Genomic DNA, 22905 nt, shown 5'->3' with positions numbered 1-22905 from the left:
CAATTTGATTCGGCCAGGTCTCGCCGGTCCTATCGCATCCACCCCTCAGTCATCGTCTCTCTGCAGACCCTGCCTACTACGGCCCATCCTCTCCCCGAGGCTCATGTTGCCGGCCTTCCGATGCAGACCGTTCACAAATTGCCTGTCTCCAAACTTGGATGATCGTTCTCTCGCCTGATCATCGGCTTGTCGCGCGGCGTTCTCCCGTTCTTCAAGCGCAGCCAGTCGGCGCTCCCGATCTGTGTCGAGATCTGAAGCGGCTGCCTGCATCGCCGCCAACTTGCGAGCCCTTGCCTCCTCAGCGCCCTTGTCATCGGCCTCTTTGCCGCTACTGGATCCATTGGTACGGGCAGCAGGTCGTCTGTCAGGCCCTTGCCGATGATTATCGTTGTTTCGGCGACCCCGGGAAACTGAAGCCTCTCCATCCCGGTCGCCACGCCTGTCGTGACTTCGTGGCGATCTCTCCCGTGGCCTGACGGGTCGTTCGTCCTCGGACACTGAGTCTCGGCGCCGCCGTTCGCGGTCGTCACGCCTGTCGCGTCGATCGCGTCTGTCGTAATCGTCCTTCTCGCCAGAGTCGCGTCTTCGAGGAGATCGGGATCTAGAAGTGCGTCTGCGCTGGTGGTGCCTGTCTTCTGAATCGCTGCGTCGACGCCGCCTTTCAGAGCGCTCTGCCTCGTCATGGTCGTCTCTCCGACGGCGCGGGCTTCGTGACCTTGAATAAGATCGCCGCCTTTTGCGGTGTCTTTCCCGATCGTCGTCGTCATTCCGATGCCTGTGGTGCCTTCTCTTGTGCCGCTCCTCCTTTCCTTTCGACTTTGATTTATCGTCTGCCATACCCATGGATGCAAGTAACTGCCGACGCTTGATGGGATCATTCATCATGGCTTCGTAGGCGGCCTGCTCCTGTCGCTTGATGGCAAGCAGGGGGTCTTCTCGAACTTTGGCTGCTGTGTCGCGTGCGGTGTTGGCCGTCTGTAGGGCCATGAAACTCTCCTGCCCGGCTTGCTTCTCCAAGTTCTTGTGTTCCGTTCCCTTGAGCAAATTGTCGATGCGGCGCTTGCCTAAGAGGTAGCTCTCGCGCTCCTCGGTCGTGCCGGTCTGTCCATCGGTAGGTCCGCTGTAAAGAAACTCGACGCGGTCGACTCGTTTGGTGTGCCCTGCAGCCTCGAGCTTCTTCTGGAGTTCTTCGCGCTCGCGCTCTTCCTTGAGCTCGTTGATGCGCTGCTGTGTCTTCTTGCGCTCATCGAGGGCTTTGCGTTCCTCTTCCCAGACCTTGGCCTGGTTCTTGATGAGAGAAGGGTGGAAACTCTTCTTCAAGTTGAGATCGCCACCCATCTTGCCGACTGCTTAGTCGAGTATACTGGAGTATTCGTCGACAATTGTTAGAGAATGGGCAAAGCCGGAAAGTGAGTCGTGTGGAAATCTGTTGGAGATGTAGGTTGTTGGGAGAGATGGAGGTTGAAACTAGGCAGATGAAAGTCAAAAGGCTGGCACGGCTGGGTTCGAGTCAAAAAAGCCATGGAAGCCAAAAGTCGCCTCCGTTCATGTGGCCAGTGCGCAATCAGAGGCCGTTAGTAGGTCTGCCAATCGATAAGCTCCCCCCGCCTTCCATTCATTGTCCACCACAGCTGCACCTGCCTGGAACTGCCCTGCTCATTGTCAATCAGCCTTGCTACCTTCACGTTCAATTTCCAACGACGAACAAACCTACAAATTCTTCCACCACACCTTTTCCTATAGCTATTCTCCAGTCCAGTCACCAAAGCGCACTCCTTGCGATCGCCTTCTCGTGAATACTCCACAATCCCCTCACGCAGTCAAGATGTCTGACGACGAGGACTTCATGCAGGAGTCTGATGAGGAGCAGTGAGCTTCCCCCAGATGGGCCTGTCAGCTATGGGTTTTGTAGCAGGAACCGCCGAGACTGACTAGGCGCAGGTACGACTTTGAGTACGAGGAAGACGACGATGAGGACTCCGGAGATGTCGGCATCGAGAACAAATACTACAATGCGAAGCAACTTAAGCTTACCGATCCCGAGGATGCTATTGCCGAATTCTTGGGCATACCACCGTTAGAGGAGGAAAAGGGCGAATGGGGCTTCAAAGGCTTGAAACAAGCCATCAAACTCGAGTTCAAGCTGGGACAGTATGAGAAGGTACAACCAATCTAAACTTCCTGAAGAAAGTCCTGCTACCAATAGAAGGGAAATACTGATTTCGGAACCAGGCGACGGAACATTATGCCGAGTTGTTGACCTACGTCAAGTCGGCCGTGACAAGGAATTACTCCGAGAAGTCGATCAATAACATGCTGGACTACATTGAGAAGGGATCAGACAGCCCCAAGGCCGTGGCGTGCGTCGAGAAGTTCTACTCGCTCACACTCGAGAGCTTCCAGAGCACAAACAACGAGAGGCTATGGCTGAAGACGAACATCAAGCTGGCCAAACTCCTCCTCGACCGCAAGGACTACAACACGGTCACTAAGAAGCTGAGGGACCTCCATAAGGCTTGTCAGAAGGAAGACGGCAGTGACGATCCCAGCAAGGGCACATATTCTATGGAGATATACGCCCTCGAGATCCAGATGCACGCCGAGACCAAGAACAACAAGCAGCTGAAGAGACTCTACCAGCGCGCCCTCAAGGTCCGGTCCGCTGTACCTCACCCCAAAATTATGGGCATCATTCGCGAATGCGGTGGCAAGATGCACATGAGCGAGGAGAATTGGGCCGAAGCCCAGACGGACTTCTTCGAATCCTTCCGCAACTACGATGAGGCCGGCTCGCTCCAGCGAATTCAGGTGCTCAAGTACCTACTTCTTACGACTATGCTTGTCAAGTCTACCATCAACCCGTTCGACTCGCAGGAGACCAAGCCGTACAAGCAGGATCCCCGAATCACTGCCATGACCGACTTGGTGGACGCGTACCAGCGTGACGACGTCCACGCCTACGAAAATGTCCTGCAGAAGAACCAAGACATTCTCGCCGACCCATTCATCGCTGAGAACATTGACGAAGTCACGCGCAACATGAGGACGAAGGGCGTCCTGAAGCTGATTGCACCGTACACACGAATGAAGCTGTCATGGATCGCGAAGCAACTAAAGATCTCAGAGCCCGAAGTTCAAGACATCCTCGGTTTCCTCATTGTTGACGGCAAGATCCAGGGCAAGATTGACCAGCAAGCCGGCACTCTCGAGATTCAATCGGACGCGGACAGCGATCGTACCAAGGCTTTGTACGAACTGACGCAATCTGTCTCGAATTTGTACACTACCATGTTCAAGGAGGGCGAAGGCTTCCGATCTACCGAGTTCCCTACCGATGAGCAGACCATGGAGATGATGGGCGGCGGTATGACCCCAAGAGGCGGCGGTCGTGGACAGCCGCGGGGCGTCGGACGGAAGGGTAAGGGCGTGGTGCCGTCAATGTGGACATGAGAAGCATGAAAATACGCGCATGCCGCTTGATTACAGCGGGAGATGAACATAGCAGGTAAAGCTTACGACTGGCCATTGCACCATAGCTGCTCGATCAGATACGTCACAGCAGGGATGGGGACGGAAGTGCTCAGACGAAGAAGGAAGACGATGCCATGGCGGCCTCGACAAGCATAGGAAAGGAGTAGAGGCGTTGTCAAAGTAGCTCATCAGGCCATGACAAGATACCAAAAACCATGCAATCAACATTATTAGTCAAAAAGGAAGGATATATTCTTCATCAAACACCTCAAGTAGCACGCCGAACAACCGACGCAAAGTATGGATGTAGGCAAACCCGTGGACAAATACGGTTCAAAGGCAGCTTCCCGCTGCGGGTGGCTCAATTCAAAGAGCTTCCAAGATCTCGTGGAACGCTGGTGACGGGATACGAGGCCGAGGGAGCAGGAGGCGATGAAGGAGGCTAAGGGTGGGATAAGTTATCACGTCGCACCACGACGACGCGAGGGATCAAGAGGAATTGACTCCTTGGCTAGGAGAGGTATAGGTCCTCTCGTGCATCTCAATAGAGGACAACACTAGCACACTAGATACGTATGTTGATTCATCACCTCGTCGGACTCGTAGATCCCGTGGAGGCAACCGAAGAAACCGAAAATACGAAGAGCCGGACACGCCTAAGGAATCTCCCAATTCGATGTCCCTCAACGCTAGTAGACTACGCGATGGTGTTTTTCGCCATGGTGTTTTTACGACGATCCAATCCAGACCTCGGATCTATCATCCAGCCTTTGGGCTTCGTTCCGGAATCTCAGTTCCGGAAATCTCATTTGTCCATAGGAACCGGAATACGACCATCAATCTCCCCCGCGACACAATGGAGGGGCATCGAGCTGACCAAACAGCAGGGGAAAAAAGAGTTTGGACACGCAGGCGATAGACTGGTGATCAACTTATTTGGCTCTCACTCGACACCGCCATCACCGTCCCAATTCGCAAATCAATGGGCCGAAAAGGCGCCTGACCGATCGATGCAGCGGCAGTTTGTCTTGTTGGCCGCGGCGCAGTCCCCCAAACGAGACGCAGACGAGATGAATCTGGCCCTGTCTTGTGTGGTAACCACCACCAACCTTTATCGATTTTCCCGTCTTCAGACCTTCACCTTGCAGCAACGATGTGTTGGTGCTCAGCTCGGCTCGCTTGCTTGATTTGCATGGCCCGCGTCGTTGGTCTCGACGTAGTTTGACTGACAGTTTGCAATTTACCCAGCCAGACATGGGCGCAGCAGCAAGATGGGGGGGAGGGACACCGCGGAGACTGAAGGCAGTGAGCCGAGCCAGAACGCGAAGCAAATGGAAGAAAAGAAAAAATTCTGCACCACCATCACCCACAAGTCTCCATCGCTCACCCCGTACTCTTCGGCGTCGTGTCCGTAGCCGTCAAACGATACGACACGATGCTGGCGCGGGATTGTCCCGATTGTTCCTGGCAGCGTCGCATAAGGTAGAGAGAGACAGTGGACCCAGAAAGTCTTAGTCGCCTTTACCCTGGTTCGTCAAGGTAACTTCAACTGCAAGTCTGATGAACATTTTGCCCACAGACTTCGCTTCCCGTGATGTGTTTTACTGCGTATTTTATCGCGGCACGGAGTATTTGCCTTAGCCTTTGGAGTAACATCTCCAACAACATCGAACCATCAATAACCATCCCACTTGCAGATCACACTTGGGCTGGTATTATGCAGTCGAGTTTCATCCCCGGCCCGTCTGCTAGATGCATAGATGGTGGTTCATATCGTCTCCAAAATACCACTGTTCAGGTTGCGTCGCCTTGCGTCTGGTTCGGACGTTGACCACTACCCGTAGATTCAGTGGTGGTGATTGACCAGGCGTAGCTTCTGCTCCGGAATCTAGATCTGTCACACTACACAGCATGAAGACACTTTTTCAACCTTCTTCCTTCTGCTTCGTCTCTGTGAGGCCAATCCAATGATCGTGATCCGCCATCATGGCAGATCGCCATCGCCTCCCTGCGAATGGAGACCTGGCCTAAGGGGAAGCCAATTAAATGACCTTCATTATGCGTCCTTCCGTGGCCACCACCATCCTGCGTACTGTAAGTACATCACACCTTCGCGGGCTCGCGAGTAATGGGGGGGAAAAAGCCCAGGCGTAGCAGGGCGATTGACGAGCCGGTTCATCCACTCAAATGCCCAAACGACACCTGCATAAGCCGCGACAAGGGCGAATCTGTGGTGCGCCACGCAGGCGGCAGGTGGGCTGCAGAGAAGCGAACGAGCGAGTGGTCTGCTTTTGTTCTCCGCCTCTGTCTCTCCTCCTGCTCCTCCTTCTCCTCTTTCTCTCGGCCGATTACTGGGCGAATGCAGAGTGGAACCCGTGATGGAGTTGGCGGGCAAATCTGGCTCAAACATCGGAGAAGCCTGCGTGTTAACGAACCAAAGCCTACTTTCGATGATTGGATGTTCCATTCAGCGAATACAAGAGACGAGAAGGCCATGAAGTGAGCAGATGGAGGAATCCGTGGTAGGTACTGAGCAGATTCACGGCCAGAGCAGTCAAGACTCAAGCGGAGGGAAGCTGATGTGACATGTTTAGCAAGTGTGTGTTTGTCTGCATTATGGATGCTTGCATGCCGAGAGTGTAATTAAATTTGCTTTGTGCCTCAGACTTCGCCTCAATACCTGACGGATATCGGTTCCGCGTACTAGTACAGTCGATGACCCAAGCGAATGACTACACGTCCGCGATGATCAAGACTTGGGGGCACGGGGGTTGAGGTGTTGTAAAATATTCTGCTCATGGCAAACGTGTCTCTCTCGCATGGTGCCATGGAAGATCTGACAGAATTTGAATTCGCGGGGATGTTTGAGCCGAGCTTGGCTGGAGAGATGCGCCACGAGCATGTTTCTGCAGCTTGCCGCAACACTCACTGGCCCTCATTGGCGGTTGAGAGCAGGAAGCGTGTTGTACAATGACGATGGCGATTTTGTCAGGCACAACTGCAGTTATAAAGAACAATTGCAGCTGATTGTTGGAGATTACGCCGTAAACCATGTCGATTTGTGGCTATCCGTATCCCGTATGCGCCGAACATCTCACCCCCTGTCGTGCTTGTTTGCCTTCCCGCCGCTCTGGGGTAGACTAGACAGGTTGATCAACGCAGGCATGGCTCATCGAAGACGGAGCCGGCCAGTAAAGTACGAATGAGCGACATGGTCAAAGGCATATGTCCACATCGATGAGATGTCAATTTTGACGTTGGCTCGGTCGTGGACCTTGATCAAAGGATGAGGCGATAATAGCGGGCTCCGTCTACCATTGAACAAGCGATCATCCTCTACATGCGCACGCAGGGGTCAGAATTTTCTGAAGGATGAGCTGTCATATCGCCAAGGCCGGTGGTTATTTTGGAGGCCCTTTGTCGGGAAAGGGCAGAGGAGTATTTCGTGCAGTCCCAGCTGCGTATCTGCATGGCAAGCTCCCGAGACTGGGAGTATTCAAGGTGACCAAGAGGAAGACCGCAGAAATAGCGGATATACGGAGTAGCCATGCTGCCTCAGTGCCGACGCCATCAACCATTCATTTGTATCTCCCACTGCTCAGGATCAGGTCCAAAGGACTCCGTAGAAGACTTGTAATGCATCTGTCATTCTTCGCGCCTGTGGAGACGGGACGGAGCGAACGTGGGACGGGACGGGGTCTAAGTGGGCGGAAACGTAGCCGATGCGACGTTGCTGGCGATTGAACGTTGTTGGCATAGCTCGCTCACGATATGCTCGGCGGCCCAGCTAATGTCTCCAGACTCAGAGCTCCGAATGGGCCTCCTTTGGAAAAGGAGACATCCCAAACATCGTCTTTCACGGAGTGTTGTTGGTGGCATCGGATACCGCAGTGCCCAGCCTAGACGATTCCCCTTCATCTTGCAATCGATCCACATCTTCTTCACATGCCCTTGACTTTCTGCCGATGATCGAGCAGTGGACGAGGCCCGGTCAAGATGCTGCGCTATTCGTAGTCTCCTGTTTCCTCAACCATACTAAGACGAATCTGCGATAGCGTCAGAGGAATACCAGGGGCATAGGGCTTGGGGCAGCAACGTTGTTATCTTGGTCTAGTCTGCAGAGTGCCAGAGTGCAACCAGTCTCTCTTGAAAAGTCCGTAAGGAGCGCTGCCAGTTAGTCACCCATGCTCCTCCTCCTCCTGCCGAGAAGGTGCTGGAACCGGCTCTTTTGTTGGTACTCCAAAAGCCGGGATCAAATTGTTTCCTCTCATCTGGGAGGCTCTCATCTGTTGTCTTGCCTGCCGACGCTGTTTATCGCCCATTCTTTCTTTACCTCTTCCCTATGTTATGTGGAGAACACTGCAGAAAGCCGTGCAGAGCGAACGAGATTCTTACTCTGTTTCCAAACGCAAGACATATGAGAAGATGTATCGGATCTCCACGGCCGCCTCTGCCTTGCTCCGCCTGGTACGAGACTGGTGTGCCTGGCCCATTTGGTACAATGAGCTTAATGGAGCAAGAGAAAAAGAAGAGACTGGTTCAAGCAATCTGCAAAGGTCGGTAAGGGTCCTTTGTCGCGTGCCAAGTCCTTGCGATTTTTTGGCTTCTCAGAACCGACTCGTCTTGACAGAATAAATCTCGGGAGGCTCAGAGAGTTTCTTGCTTTGCTCGGGACGTGCATTTCAAGTCTAGTCTGTCCCATATCGGAATATGTTGCGATCTGTTCCAATATCAATGTTTTTCGGAAGCAGAGGATATTGAACTCGTTTGGGTGAATGAGAAATGACCCTCGACGTGAGCCACTGATTCAAGATTGCGCCCACCGGGAAACGGGGTATGTAGATCCCTAGGTGTCCCCACGCTCCATGTTGCCACAAGACCGAATTTGCAAAGTTGACGTTGTCGAGTTTGCTTTCCCCTAGACAAACCGCATTCTCCAAGTCAAGGTCGCAAGCGGAACAGGCCGTCCAGAAGCTCCACCAACCAATCTTAGCTGCATGGAAGGTGAATGGACATATCGTGGTCGTCTGGCTTTGTTGGATCATGATCAGTGACCAACATACTTCTTGACAGATGCCTGCGAAACGAGTAAGCGTGTTTGGCGATTGATTTGTCGAATCGAAAGCCATTCATCCCGATGTGTCACGGATCCCAACTATTCGGTGACCCTTGGCGTCGGCTGCGCCGCTCGTTCGCATTGTCCCAAGCTCAAATTTGCGCAACAAAGTACCTTCCATCACCACATTACGATTATTGTTGAGTTGGTTTCGGCAAGAACATTGGCCCCTGGCGCCAGACACTAGGCGTTGCTCACAAGGTCAAATTGGTCGCGAGGCTGCTTTGGAAATCGATCACCCCCAGAGTCTCAGGGTGGAAGACGGTGCGCAACGCAGGTGCGACGAAATCCCGTCTCTACGACATTGTCTTAGTTTTCGACAGGTTGGCGAAAGGCGGGATATTCACGGCAGCGTCTCCCGCAAGGGGAAGTGTAAGACATTTGCAGTTGGTTGGGACCAAAGTAAGCAGTCGGAGCTACTTGATAGTCTCTTATTTCGGCCGTTCTGACAAGCGGGCCATGGGCGGCATGTGTGGTCGGCCGATGTGGTGAGGTAAGTGATCGACAGCGTGAGATGTCGTCTCCCTGCACCACCATGGAGTCGGTGGAGATGATTTGCCATGGAACAGGAAAAATTCGATATCACGGCATCCATTTCTGACACGGGAGTCTTGGAAACCGGGCAGATACACAGTGCCCAGACGGATCTCTCGGTCCTGGTAGCCAGGGGTTTCATCAACTGCCAGTGAACTCAACTCAAGGTCTACACTCCATTTTGTTGTCAGAATGATTCGTGTCTCTTGCTTTAAGTTGACGAGTTTGGATTTGGGCGTCCCGACCATCGCTACAAGACGGCGGTCGAGTCATTCTACTTCGTAAGATCCTCGCAAAAGCTGAGCTGCAGGTCAGGCACTACCTTAGATGGAGATCTCACAATGGTGTGTGTAATATTGCGAGGCGTTTTCAACCTATGGTCAATGCGATGCAAGACTACACCCGAAGCATGATCCAGCGTGGTGCTCACGGAACGTGTCATTGAATGTCCAGCAGCCTTAGGTGACGATCCGTCCGCGGAGAGAGCTAGCTCAACATGATGTCAAAGTTGCCCGTGGAAAACGTTTGTCCGTAGTGCAGCAGCCGAGCACACCGTCGCAGCTAAAGTGTGCTCGGCAGCGGCCGCCATCGGCCGTCAGCCAGTGACTGGCTTAGTCCCTGCAAGGCAAAGTGTGGTGGGGTGTGGCGGGCTAGATTTGTAGCTTACTTTACGGATAGTGTAAGCCAGTCTCGTGGGAACTTCAGTGCTGTTAAGATAGCACGTAAGCTTCAAAACGACACCATTGGTAGGACTTTGAGTTGTTGGGGATAGTAGTTTTAGACTCTGAGCGGTCAAGATGCTGAGGTGATGGCCAATCGACGGACAGCGGCGGCCCTCGGAAACAACAGCAGAAAAAGGAAAGACCCAGCACGGCGATTTGTCTCTGACGCCACGAGGCATGTGTTGGAATGTCGTTAGCCCACAATGCTGACGCTCCTTGTGGTGGTCGTCCCGCTTTCCCTTGCGGCTCGTTGGCCGTGAGCCCAGTTCTCCTTCCAGCCTGTGATGTGCGTGTGTGCCTATGCTAAGGATCTCATGCTGGAGGTAACCGAACAAAAGGGCCAGCGAGAGAAGAAGCGAGGCGGTGGGACATGCTGTTTTCATCGTGGCAGCATTGGGATACGCTCTTGTTCAGTCACCATCTTCCCCAGGAGTCGCGCTTCTTGGACCTTTGGCTGCCAATGATCCACATAGTCGCCCATACATTTGATTGACATCCATGTCATGGTCGAAGGCGATGGCATGCTCGGCGCGTGTGGCTATCGTGAGAGACGCTGTACCTTTGTGAACGGATGCCACGATACTTGCTGGGCGGAGGTACGATGGATAAGGTCGGATCGCACCACAGGCATGTGTCCGGACCATATTACATACATACTACGAGATACATGAGCTTCTGTTCACGATGGTTGTGTTTGGACGTACCTGGTATGGACAGCTTGTCACCTCGTTCGGGGGCTTGTGGAGGCCATCGCATCTTAGTCTTACCTCCCATCTGATGGCGCTAAGGAGCCATCGAGGGGTGCCACGGCCCTTTGAGTGGTCTCGTCTGGCCCGCTGGATGCTGGTGATGCAATGCGGCATGCTGATGGGAAATGCTTGTGCCAACCTGGAACCCTGTCCTAGAATGCCCGCAGCCCATCAACGTCGAGGCTTGGTCCAGTCCCTGTTGAATGTCTGTGGGATGGGCACGATGAGGGGAGGATGGGCGGGCTCGCAGTGGAAACCCCAGTCAACCTTGTCCCTTGCTAGTGGGAACGGTGAAGGACAGGGCCTATCCCCGGTACCCTCTTCCCCTAGAATGCCACCCTTGTTTATATGTCGGCGTCTTTTTGATCTTCTTGCTTCTCCAACGGGCTCGCAGATTCGCAGGCTCGCAATGTCCATGAGGCAGGTGTGTGTTCGCTCGTTAAAGGTCAATGTGTCTCCTGCGCAAGACATAGAGGTCGGGCGCTGGGAAGGATTCGTGTTGATGTTGCTCAGGCTGTATAGGTCTTGGGCACCTCGTGAGCAGACTACTTTGTATGTAAGGAAGCACATGATAATTACCTTCGCTTTGCAGAGGCATTGATTGTATGTGCGTGTGTGCAAACGGCGACCAGGCACGACTGTTTGTACTTGGTGGAAATAAGAAACGAGTCATCCACATGGAAGATAAGGTGGAACTCAAATAGTGTTCGCGCGCAATATTCAGAGGAACGCGAGGTGGAGATACCTAAAGGAGACACAGAGGCGACGTCGAAGACGGAGACGAAGGAAGAGAGAAAGAGAAAGAGAAAAGATGAGGAGTCTCAAAGCGACAAGCCTATCTACCTTACCTTAAGGCAGATAGAGGTAGGTACCTCGGGTTATCCGTATCTTCCTCCTGTCTCCAAGGTACCCAAAGCGCCTTCCATACCTTTAGGTAAAGTGAGGCAGGTTCATCACCACGGCAGCTTGAGGCTGAGGTTGTTCTTGCTTCTTTGATATCATCTTCAGTAACGTCACGGGGCGGACCTGCCGCGTGCTGAGAAACCGCAAAGTAAAGAGGAAAGAACATCCGATCCTAGGACCAGGTCCCTCCCCAATCTAGGTACCTCAAGGAACCTCAAGAAGAGGTAAGCAGCACCTTGGCTCTGCTCTTGGGGGCAGGTTTTCCCAGAGAACTTCAGAGAACCTTCATCTCCATCTCAATGACGCATCTCCAGGTCCTTCGATTGACGTTCAGTCTGTGTTGCTTTCCAAGATTCCTTGCCTCAAGGTATCGAAAAGATGCTGCTTCATATCTTACATCGGACACTAGGCATCCCGTGTGTGTTCGAATCTGCGCAAAGAGCAAGGTACGTATCACCTCATCCAGGACATTCCCAAACTAAATTTCCCAGGTTTTTGAAAGACATGCCGCTCCCGTGGCCCCTCGTGCGGGTACGCAATATTGATTGCCATGGCATCGTTGACCTACTTTACGACGGCACACCCGCGGCACCCTATCCATTAATACCTATCGACTTCCCATGTTGTACCTCTGCCCGCGACCAATCCATAGCAGACGGAGAACCCACCGACCGTCAACTGAGGGATTGTCGACCAGTCCAACAGATTGAGATGGCCAATCGACGTCCACGATTTAGGGGAAACCTGGCGCCGACCTGGCCAGACCGCCGCAGTCTGCCTTTGACGACCAGGAATCCAGGACTCTAGGAAGCACGCCTAGGGCCGACTGCAGACCAGGATCGTTGGGCTCGCGCTCTTGTCTCTGTATCTCGTCCGACTTTTCCTTTGTCTCTTCCCTCTCTCTTGTTCTGCGGCCTATCCTTGACCCGACGACCCTCGAGCCTTGTCATCTGTTCGAAACGGTACCTATCCGACGATGCACATAACTTCTCGACCTATCCGCAACCCTCGTCTTCTCAGTCTTCTCTTGCTGTGCCAGTTTGGCGAAATCCGCACACTCTTGGCTGTTCGGGGCCGACGATTCATCTGTGGGTACCAAAAAGAGGTACCTGACATTGCGATATACCGCAGTAGAAGGAAAAAGACATGGGCCAGGGGGTGCGTTTTCCCCCTCTCAATTGTCGTCGCTCGCAACGCGCCCTCACAACTCACCATCCACAGGCTGGACCTCAATTAGCAATTATGTACACTGGACGTTCGTATCCATTCCCGTCCCCGTTTTCCCCGTCATCCCCGTTGACAACGTTCCCATCCCATGTCTATCCGTATGTATTCTGGATGCCTATGCCCCCCCCCTTGCCCAGTCTCATATCTCGTCACTGCCATCACGGGCGGTTTGCTGAGCGCGATGCTCTGTTTGGTCTCTGGATATCCCACCATCGGGATCACAAGTTCACAACCACCCACACAGCACGCTACGGATACCATGTCATGTCATGTCATACATAGTACGAGTACTTACCGGACTATGCAGACTTGTATCAGAACACCAGCCAACCATTGTGAGGCACGGCACCCCATATTCAGTACTTGCCCACTGCATCACACAATGAAGCCTCGTTGAGTTTGAAGGCTACGGTATGTACTACGTACAGTACCGTACGGCTACGGGTACTTTGCCCCTTCTTTCTTCTTTCTTTCTCTATCCGTCCATCTCCAAATGCTCTGCCATGGCCCATTTCTATCCCCTGGCTTCCCTTGCCTTACATGGGATGCATGTATCTGTACGGATACCTGATGTTTCTTACATGGAGTTTGCAACTCTCTCGGCCCAAGTACCTACCTTACCTCCACGGATGAGTACTCAGTCATGGACGGCAAGGTACTTTCGCCTTGCTCCAACTCCAGCGCCGGATGATGCCGTCCAGTTCCTCTTCGTCTTGTCGCGGTCCTGACATTGTTGTTTCCCTTGAACATCCCTGTCTCAATGCCGTTGCCGACGTTGTTGCACCTGCACATGCGGCTGCTTGTGCCGTTACTCCAGTCTTGTGTCATGCTAGCTCCCATCGCCTGTTCTTGGTGCAACCATGGTTACCTACCTACTTTGATCCCAGAGCAAGATACGATACGGATACGCTGCCTGTCTTTTTGTCTGCCGGGCCTCATCCACCTTGCCGACGCGTGTGGACGCAACACAAGTTGACAGGCTCGGAACTCTGATTATCATCATTCGCCCCTATGTTTTCTCCCGTCCATTCCCCTAGTACTTACACCTGCTCTCCTCCCTTCTTCTTTCATCTTCCATCTTTTTTTTCCCTCTTCCTGGGAAACTCGCCTCTCGCCTTTCACCTTGCTCTCCCTTTTTCTGCGAATTGCCATTGGAGAAGGTTGACAGACCAGCATACCTACTCTGTCCCCTAACCAGCTGCTAGCCATCTATCACCCATCGTGTCAACTTGACCGCAGCCAGGTAGGTAGACCCTCACCTACCCAGCCACCAAGCCATCGTCAGCAAGCAGGCAGTACAACCGCGATACCGGGCTCGACTGCCCTACCCTATCTGTACCTACCTGTACCTACCTTACTCTCCGATCTCCAGCTGCGGCACGGCACTGCACACTCACATCACAGCACATCGAATTCCTCCACATCCTCTGTCATCCGCCATTCGTCGGAGGCACCTCAGCTCGGCTCGCCGAGAGGCCGGAATCAAGAACCAAAACCCAGATCCAGTCGGTCCAGGACACCCATTCGAGCTGTATTCAGCACGGCAATGAGCACCACCACATACGCCAATTGCCAAATCCAGACAGGAGGTCAGACTAGGCTACAAACCACCAAGACATTTTGGCAATAACAGTCTTTGCCGCAGGCAGTGACAGGCACATACGGAGTACTTCCTATTAGTCTAAGGCAGTGAGAGTGTTAGCATCGGACCACCTCCACAAGCGAAGCCCGGACCCCAGAGTCGATCGCACAAGCTGGCTTGCTCTCGCGACTGTCGCAACGAGGATTCACACCAAAGGAACGTCAACGTCCAAGGCCGCGCAGACGGAAAGCACAAGGCCAGCCAGACGCACCCCGGAAAACCATAGGTCACATTATTGTTCCTTTTTAGCCCCTCGGACGGCCATCGAATTTCTGCACTACTATCACCCCTGTTGCGGGCCTTTCTATTCGTCATCTCAAGCCAAGCTGCATACAAGCGGCTCACTATTGGGGGGGAGGGAATGTACTAGTCGGGTTGCTTTTGAGCTGACCTGACCTGATCCCCGACCCGATCTAGAGGAGGAGACACACACACACACACACTTTCAGAGACAGAGCAAGGAAGAAACAGAGAAGCCGAATACCTACCTACGAACCTGTCTGGCTCGGCCTGGGAATTGTTTCGACCGTATCTCTGCTTGGTAGGGTAAATTAGAGGGGCAGCTCGTCTTTCTACTTGTTAATTGCCGTGAGCTTTCCTTACCCCGTCGTTGGAATCTTGTAAGAGTTCCTTTCGGAGAGCAGATTGGACTGATTGCTGTCTGGCTCGTTGGATCGCACCCGTCACATCGTCCGACTCCCCCGACTCAGACTCGACTGGACGCGACTCAACTCACACTCGCCTCGCCCGTTTTTCAGTCATCCCCTTCCCTCCCTTTTCTCTCGTCGTTTCAGCGATCATCCCGTTTTCCTTTCTTTTTCCTTTGCTTCCACAGTCTCTGGCCGTCGTCCCCTTGTGCCAATCACCTCAGACCGACTCAGGACCGGAGACGCGGCATAAGACATACTGCATGAGTCGTCAGCAATAGCGGCATCAATAGCAGCAATATAGCCGGTAGCGCCCACAGCGCCCACAGCTGCTGCATCGCACCGAACCGCATCGCAGCGCGCAGCGCATCACATCAGGTATCTTGGCTGGGTCTTGGAACGACAGTCAAGAGAGACACAAGACAAACAAAAAAAAATCAGCCTTGTTGAGACCCTCGAGTCGGCAAAATCAGACGCCAAAGTGCAGGGCATAAGGAGCGAGAGCGCAAGCGAGGCCATGTTCCAGCCTCAACCAACGCCTTTTGCGTTTCACGCCTCGGCACACAACCCATACTCTCACCCTCATCCCCACGGTCATGGTCAAACGTACATGCAAAGCCAGAGCGGCTCGCCGCAGGATCACCGGCCTCAGAACAGCGGAGGCTATGGCATCAACACTGGGGCAGCAGGGTTAGGAGAAATGATGATGAGGAACGAAGAAGGCGGAGGAGGAGCAAGAGGAAGAGGGGTAGGAAGAGTGGAGATGAGGATGAGGATGGGTATGGCGGGCGATGGTGTCGGAGGAGGTGCATCTCACGACGCCGGCATTGATACAGGAATGGCGGGCTCACATTACGGCTACTTGTCGTCAGCGAGAGAAGAGAGGGGATCAGGAAGCGGCCCTATTTCTGGCTCTGGCTCTGGCTCTGATTCTGATGCTGTTTCTCGTTCTGGTGGTCGAGGCCATGGACATGGTCTAGGTCGAGGTCATGGCCAAGCTGGAGCTGTTGGAGCTGGCATGGGAGCTGGAGCTGGAGCTGGAGTGGGTTCATCGTCGGGTGCATCGTCGGTGGGACTGGACAGCATGGGTAACCCCCTGGTGATGGGCGGCGGCGGTGGTGGTGATCGTGGTGATGGTGGCGGCGGCGGCAGGCTAGGGCTGGGGATGGGCATGGGGATGGGACAGATGGGCATGGGCATGGGCAACCTGAACGGCATGGGTATGGGCCTGGACCACAGTGGGCTGTCCCTGTCGGCGCAGTCGCAGCCGCGGTCGCAATCACTGTCACAGTCGCTATCTGGTGTTATGGGGATGGGCGGGGAAGCTGCAGGCACACACAGCCTGAATGCTGCGTCGTCGCCGGCCGGACCTGGAACCTCGCTAATGACAGGAGCAGCACAACAGCAGCAGCAGCAGCAGCAGCATCAATACCAACAGCGCCAACAACAACAGTATCCTGGGCGGCAACAGCAGCAGCAAAGACAGCTAGTCCCATCAGCAGCAACAACAGGAGCAGTGGGAGGGCCGTTGGCGACAACACTAGTAGCGGCTACAGCGCCTATGGTTGGCCCCGGCCCGGTCGCCGGCCGGGCTCCAGCTGTCACCAGCACCAGCACCAGCACCAGCACCACTCCCGCATCGCGCGCAGTTCAGGTTCAGGTTCCTGTTCCTGTTCAGAGTCAGGTTGCTGCACTTGCACATCATCATCATCAGCAGCAGCAGCAACAGCAACAGCAACGGCAGCAACGGCAGCAACAGTCTCAGTCTCCTTCATCTGCCTCCACTCCTCCTCCTTCACTACTCCTTCCTCCAACCACCACTTCAACCACCACCACCACCACCACCAACGCCAACGTTGTCTCTGGCGTTTCCGCCGTGGCTTCGGCTGCTACTTCTGCTGCCCACTTGCACCTTAACAACCACCATAACAGCCCCGGCGCTGCTTCTGCTCCTGCCTCATCCTCCTCCGCGTCTTGTTCCTCCTGCTCCTCCTCCTCCTCCCGCTCCTCCCACCCCCATTCCCACTCCCACTCCCATTCGTCCTACGGATACTCCCACGCCAACCTTTACTCCAACCACAACCTCCTCCACGGACACCTCCAGCAGCAACAACACCCTCCTCCTCCTCATCCTCACCCCGGCGCCTCTTCTTCGACAACATCCTCTTCTTCTGCCTTTTACACCACCAACTCCAACGCCAACCCAGGCTTCACAAACACCGCCGCCGCCCTCGCTCCTGATCACGCCCACGCTCCAGCCCACGCCGTGAGCACCACTCGTCGTCCTTGCGCCATGGAACCCGGCGACCCCTCCGACGTTGCCGCCCAAGAAGCCGCCGCTCGGGATTATCAGCCACAGCTCGAGGTGAGTTGGCTCGCCACCCCGACTCCGGGAGACGCACGCCTAGCTCCCGTCGCCGAACCCCCCAAGCTTCGACTGCTCGTGCTCGTCCTCGTCCTCGTGCTCGTCCTCTCTCTTTTCTCGCCCTCAACCCACAAGAATCTCACAATCCTCTTTGAGTCCAATGCTATTGAATCCAATACCATTGAATTCCATGTTTCCTCCACGTCCAAAGCTCCCATCGAACCCGAATCCTTACTCGTCATACACACCCTGCCACGTGCAACGCTAACACGGCTTACGCCCTTTTCTAGGGTTTATTGGTGGGCGACAAGATTACCAGCGACGCCATAACCGACGAGTACGCCAAGGCTGACGAAATCTATATCGCAAAGACCATCGTGAGTCCCATGCCAGCGTTCCTTGCCCAGGGGATGCATACTCCGCGCAGTATGTTGCACCGGCTAACGTAGTGATTCTGCTCGTTTTACCCACTTCAGAACCTTCCCCAGACATATTCTCACTATCGCCCTGTTCAAGGTGACGGAAATTGCGGCTGGCGAGGTGAGTTTACCTTTCACCATCCTGACCACCATCACCACCACCAATATTTCCTTCTACCCCGCATCCCCGCCCCTCGACAGGGTGGAAGGTTCCTGGGAAATCACTTCTTTTCAAGCACGCCACTCTTCACCTCGACTCATGTCGGCGCACATGTCCGTTGCTTGGAAGGGGGCACACTGCTTCACTTCAGCACTCAAAGCATGTTGTAACTAACACCATCTCTCTCTAGCAATCGGCTTCTCCTACTTTGAGCATCTCATCAACAATGGCGACCAGCATCAGATCCTCGGCGAGGCCGCGCGCATCACGAGCTTAAATCAGTATCTCCTCAACGTTGGCGGCTACGATCGGATGTTGTTTGAGGACATGATGGAAGAGACGATTGGCTTGTTAAAAGATGTCGCCCAGAATATTGCCAACCCACAGCTAGCCATGGACATCATGGTCCAGCGCTTCAACGACCAGGGCTCCTCCAACGCCATCATCTACCACCTTCGCTTGTTGGCGCTCTCATGGCTCAAGGGAAATGTTGAGCTCTACGAACCCTTCATTCCCGCCGAGACGGGTATCATCGGCTATTGCGCCGAAATCGAACGCCCAAACAGAGAGATTGACCATCTCGGCATCATTCTGCTCGTTCAGGTGCTGCTAAAACCCATCAACTTCGTGCTGGAGATTGCGTATCTGGATCGTAGCCCAGGAAACCAAGTCAACATTTACCGCTTTCCGGACGAGGCCAATGGTCAAGACCCTGCCACTCTGGGCCCCATCATCTACTTGCTCTACCGGCCCGATCACTACGACATTCTATACAAGTCGCCTCCGAATCCGCCACCCTTGAATCTTCAGGTTCACCGCGTTGGTTCCTTTTCTCATTCTCAAGAGATTGCGAGCGTGGGTCCTCCTTTGCACAGCTATTCTCTCGACTACGGCCCCCTGGCCATGCTGCCCGGATTCGGGGGCCCGCCCTCGGGCTTGTCTTCCGCTCTGTCTTCGCTCGGCTCGCCCACATCCACATCTCCGCTTCCAGACGCCTATGACCCTTCACCTCAATCTCCTTGGCTCGCGACGCCGTACTCTGATCATCACATTCAGCAGCAGCAGCAGCAGCAGCAGCAGCAGCAGACGGCACCAGCCCCTCGACCGCAGCCTCAAACGCCAGCTCGACCACAACAATCGACGCCTGCCCCTACGAAGCCGTCGCAACCGGTTGACTACCAGCTCAGATTTAGTCACCAGTGCTGGCATCTCAACAACACCAGCTCGGCGCAACCGTCAGTGATACCCGGCCAAGCCGGCTTCCATGAACCCAGCTTTACTACTGCAATGTTCAAGAACAGCCATTTCAACAAGGCACACTATAATAATCCTCACTTTCATCCCGAGGAGTGGACTCCGGACGATGATGGCCACCACGAGCGGCTGCCGGCGCCCAAGAAGAAGGGAAGAGTCAGGTCGGATCACTAGGCAAGGCAATCACACAAACGATGGGACCACTGTACCATCAGCCATTTCGCCAGTGATAGGTTGGACTTTCGCCATGGTCCATGAGCATCAGGGGGCAGACCGCCACTGCGATTTCCAGGAGTGTAATGGAGGGGGGCGGGGGAACAAGGCGGTGTTACTTCTTTATTTTGGCGGTCTCTGGGGGCCCGCATTGTGGGAGAATTAAAATATGCCTTGATTTGGCTCATTGTGATTTTAGTGTTTTGCTCTACGCAGATGGGAAAGGCATCATGATTTTATGATGGAGGGCTTCATCTTCTTCACGGCTTTATTTGGCGGGAGGGTTCGCTCCTCGGGTTGATACTCATCATAGCATCGGCGTTGATAATTAATAGTACTCTCTAGTGCGCGAAAGTCCTCTGCCCCTTATGGTCGTTTTGAGTAGATATTGGACTCCTGTATCGTTGGTGCGGCGAGCTTACAAAGAAAGTAGAATCTTTGCCTGCCGCGAAAACGGGCTTGACATGGAAACGTGATGGTTGATCTTTTGCCGCCGCCGCCCCCCCCCCCTCCCCCTGCCCCGTCTATGGGGATACATCTGCAACGTCGTTCCAAGATGATTAATTGTTGTGGGTGTGTACAAGAACTATGTATGTACTGCACATGTGGGTTATCCAGGATCTCACACACGTCTGCGTCTGCGTCTGCGTCTGCGGCTAAAGAAAGGTTGCCACCTGGCACCCCTGACATCAAGCATGCGACGAACGCCCCGTTCAAACTCTTGACCTCTTTTTTTTTCTTTTCTGACATGGATGGCGTGAAGGCGTCAACGGGGTGAGATGTGAGGTGTGAGCTCGAGGTCCCACGGGTGGTGGGGCTTGGCGCGGCATATCATGGACTTTGCCCGGAGCATGGGGACGGGTGGGCATTGCATTGCATTATTCGATTGCTAAGAGAGAAACAGATTGGAGAGACAGAGAATGCGGCGGTAGAAATCCCGCAAAGAGTGAAAATCGGAGTTGGATGTCATCTACCTGGTCAGAAATAAGTATCTGTACTGGCTCTCGCTCTCCATCCATGTCTATCTACGCCCAACTACCTGCAAACCTTTGACGGCTGGGGGGTCCCGCTTGGATGGCGCTCTTGTGGAAGAAAAAGCATCATCCTATGGGGTTCAGCCATGCCACCACGCCCCCGTCCGTCCCCGGTATGCTCCGGAGCAAACGTTACGGGAAGATATGCGTGGCAGCTTGACAAAGTGCGAGGTGCCAAGGCTCTCGATAAGCGTGATATCGACATGGTAATCTACAACCAGTAGCTGGTTGCAGGGGCTCAATGGCAGTGAGATATCGTATTCGCGATATGTAATGCCGACATACCTACCTTGCTTTGCCCCTCCGGTGTGCAGAGGTGATGAAGATGCTTCGCCACGCAAGACCAAGAGGTCGTCCTGGCTTGGCAGGCTGGGATCTGATATGCCAAGATATAAAAAAAAAGGTGTTTGCTGATGCAGATGGGGGTATCATAATCGACAATGTCCGGTGAGGTATCCTCGCCCCCGCCGCACCGGAAATAATCAGGCTCCCAGCGAGCCGGAATTTGATACCCTACGTTCTGGCTCTTCCGGGAATAAGAAGAGAGTGCGAAAGGATATGCTGACCCGGACCGACCACGGAATGCGCGTCTCTCTTCAACAGGTGCCGTTCATAACGAACGGTCTGGTCAAATGCTGGCTGCCCCGACATCCAAAAGAGGGGCTCAGAATTTGATGGCTAAGGAGCAGAGGAAAAGAGGCGGGCAAGCCACACGTTGTGTAACCCGTGATGCACTCCGGTCACCAGCATTCGTGCTTCTGGCCGTCGTCTTATCCATGGGCCAGTACCGGGGCGCCACTCACAAACAGATGGCAAGTTGGCCAATTGAGGCGAGTATCGAGGATACGGTCATCCAAGTCGTTGATGCACTGTCGTCGGCGCAATGCCGACTCCGAGGCGCTTTGCAAGCTCCTCGGCCCACCGGCGAGCATACCATTCTCTCTTCGTCTTGCCATCGCCAGCAAGACTCAACTGCCTCCAGGAATCCTCGCCGAGTTCGGCTCTGACACTGGTGGCGGTTTTACCTTCGAGTCCGCACGGCACGAACCTCGCCCAAGGATTGAATGCCTCGTCGCCGTCGACGGCAACGTCCACGTTAAGCGCCGTGCCGAGCCCAGAGATATGACGGCGAAGGTGAACACCCATGGCGGCAATTTTGCGCTCCTGCCCTCCTGTTCGCTGCCTTGCGGCCTCGGCCCAAACTCCCGGATCGTCCTCGGAGAGGTACGTCTGGACCCCAGGTCCATCGGCGAGGATCGCTTGTGTGGTCTCCTCTAGAAGTCGCGCGTAGGATCGGACGGTCAGGCGGGGATAGTATTTGCTGTGCAGGTCCAGTATCGGCCACAGGACGACCTGCCCAGGTCCATGATATGTTGTCAATCCGCCGCGATCTGTCTCAATGACTTCGGGCGTGAATTGCTGCTCTCCTGAACTTGTTCCGCCATTTTGCTCCTCTGCCGCGACCTTCGTCTCTTCGATGACAGTCAAAGGCTGTTGAAGTCGTTCCAGCTGCTCGGGTAGTAAGGTCTTTTGGCGGCGGCCAAGCGTATACGTTGGTGCCGGAGTGAAAGATAGGACGAGCGGCGACGGAGCGCGGGAGTTCGGCGCCGACTTCCAGTCGAGGAAGACCTGACGTAAGGCAGTTTGAAAATTTGAAGCCGAATCATACGATGGAAAATGTTTCGAATCAGAACCGTCGAGGTGAAGGTGTCGCAATTCACTCGGTTCGGCGCCGTCGTCCTCAGGGAAGACCAACTTCGAGATTGGCGTTGAGGAGCTCCATCTTGCCTGTCGCAAGATGATACCAGGTATCTGATTCGCTGAGCGTGTCAGGGTTGGAGTTGAAAATGTAGAAATCCGGTATGCGGTTCGAAGGGTCCCCATCGGCTCGCGTGTTGTCGGAGGTTGCTGTGGACTTGAACGGAGTTTGTCGACGAAGATTGTGGCTGAGGTGAAGTCATACGCGAGCTGCCCGGAGCTTGAACAAAGTTTAGCGGAACGAGCCGGCTGGAACTGTCATCGGTACGTATCTTATCGATAGAGTTAGGTTATCGGCAAACGCACGAGCCACCTTCCGTCATAGGTAGGCACCGTGAGATGGGCGTAGGGTTCATGATCCTTCAGAATCCCCGGTCTGTCACGGCATACAAGTCGTTTTCTGAGCAATCGTTATCGATAAGGTGTGGCCTCTGTCTGCGCGGGTCGCCTCACACCAAATGTCACGTCGTCAAGTTCATTCAGCTCATCGGTACGCTCCTACGGCTCTTTGTCGTGCTAGAACGGGAGTGCTTTCACGATTGCCTCAAGGTCCCTCGGTATGTTGTGGCTTCATTGCGAGTCGGTTACGAGTCGTCATTGTGTCATCTGTATAAGACAGGTAGCTCTTGTCAGCTCGTGTCCGCGCTGCATGTGCGTGCCATTGGACATCCAAGACACGATGCCGTAACTT

General features: G+C 54.2%; 6 protein-coding genes across 6 annotated transcripts; 3 read left to right on the top strand and 3 right to left on the bottom strand.

Moving 5' to 3' along the window:
- Positions 1-45: 45 nt before the first annotated feature.
- CLUP02_09392 (uncharacterized protein) lies at positions 46-1338 on the bottom strand (the record flags this gene model as incomplete). Its single annotated transcript, XM_049288370.1, has 1 exon — positions 46-1338. One exon carries the CDS (start codon positions 1336-1338, stop codon positions 46-48), a length of 1293 nt encoding a protein of 430 aa, XP_049145514.1.
- Positions 1339-1392: 54 nt separating this feature from the next.
- Positions 1393-6445, top strand: CLUP02_09391 (COP9 signalosome complex subunit 2; the record flags this gene model as incomplete). The annotated part of the gene is made up of 19 exons (XM_049288369.1): positions 1393-1409; positions 1483-1556; positions 1632-1869; positions 1942-2161; positions 2233-3429; positions 3537-3634; positions 3748-3777; positions 3811-3869; positions 4020-4163; positions 4219-4632; positions 4720-4776; positions 4845-4931; positions 4987-5062; positions 5122-5297; positions 5389-5596; positions 5683-5970; positions 6031-6068; positions 6137-6241; positions 6315-6445. 19 exons carry the CDS (start codon positions 1393-1395, stop codon positions 6443-6445), a joined length of 3657 nt encoding a protein of 1218 aa, XP_049145513.1.
- Positions 6446-7075: 630 nt separating this feature from the next.
- On the bottom strand, positions 7076-10314 carry CLUP02_09390 (uncharacterized protein; the record flags this gene model as incomplete). Its single annotated transcript, XM_049288368.1, has 17 exons — positions 7076-7204; positions 7240-7470; positions 7541-7586; positions 7654-7811; positions 7867-8005; positions 8100-8273; positions 8332-8548; positions 8618-8658; positions 8786-8883; positions 8909-9112; positions 9190-9371; positions 9462-9495; positions 9552-9607; positions 9675-9731; positions 9794-10122; positions 10172-10216; positions 10262-10314. The coding sequence occupies 17 exons, from the start codon at positions 10312-10314 to the stop codon at positions 7076-7078; spliced, it is 2193 nt and encodes a 730-aa protein (XP_049145512.1).
- Positions 10315-10527: 213 nt separating this feature from the next.
- CLUP02_09389 (uncharacterized protein) lies at positions 10528-11193 on the top strand (the record flags this gene model as incomplete). The annotated part of the gene is made up of 1 exon (XM_049288367.1): positions 10528-11193. One exon carries the CDS (start codon positions 10528-10530, stop codon positions 11191-11193), a length of 666 nt encoding a protein of 221 aa, XP_049145511.1.
- A 4335-nt stretch (positions 11194-15528) lies between these two features.
- On the top strand, positions 15529-19383 carry CLUP02_09388 (peptidase C65 Otubain; the record flags this gene model as incomplete). The annotated part of the gene is made up of 4 exons (XM_049288366.1): positions 15529-17613; positions 17667-17753; positions 17853-17916; positions 18146-19383. 4 exons carry the CDS (start codon positions 15529-15531, stop codon positions 19381-19383), a joined length of 3474 nt encoding a protein of 1157 aa, XP_049145510.1.
- A 1922-nt stretch (positions 19384-21305) lies between these two features.
- On the bottom strand, positions 21306-22537 carry CLUP02_09387 (uncharacterized protein; the record flags this gene model as incomplete). Its single annotated transcript, XM_049288365.1, has 3 exons — positions 21306-22085; positions 22213-22402; positions 22521-22537. The coding sequence occupies 3 exons, from the start codon at positions 22535-22537 to the stop codon at positions 21306-21308; spliced, it is 987 nt and encodes a 328-aa protein (XP_049145509.1).
- Between the last annotated feature and the right edge of the window lie 368 nt (positions 22538-22905).

Source organism: Colletotrichum lupini, chromosome 4 (assembly GCF_023278565.1).
Source record: "Colletotrichum lupini chromosome 4, complete sequence".
In the NCBI taxonomy this organism is placed as follows: Eukaryota; Fungi; Ascomycota; class Sordariomycetes; order Glomerellales; family Glomerellaceae; genus Colletotrichum; species Colletotrichum lupini.
Note: the sequence above shows the minus strand (reverse complement) of the source record. Positions and strands in the feature narration are given on the sequence as shown.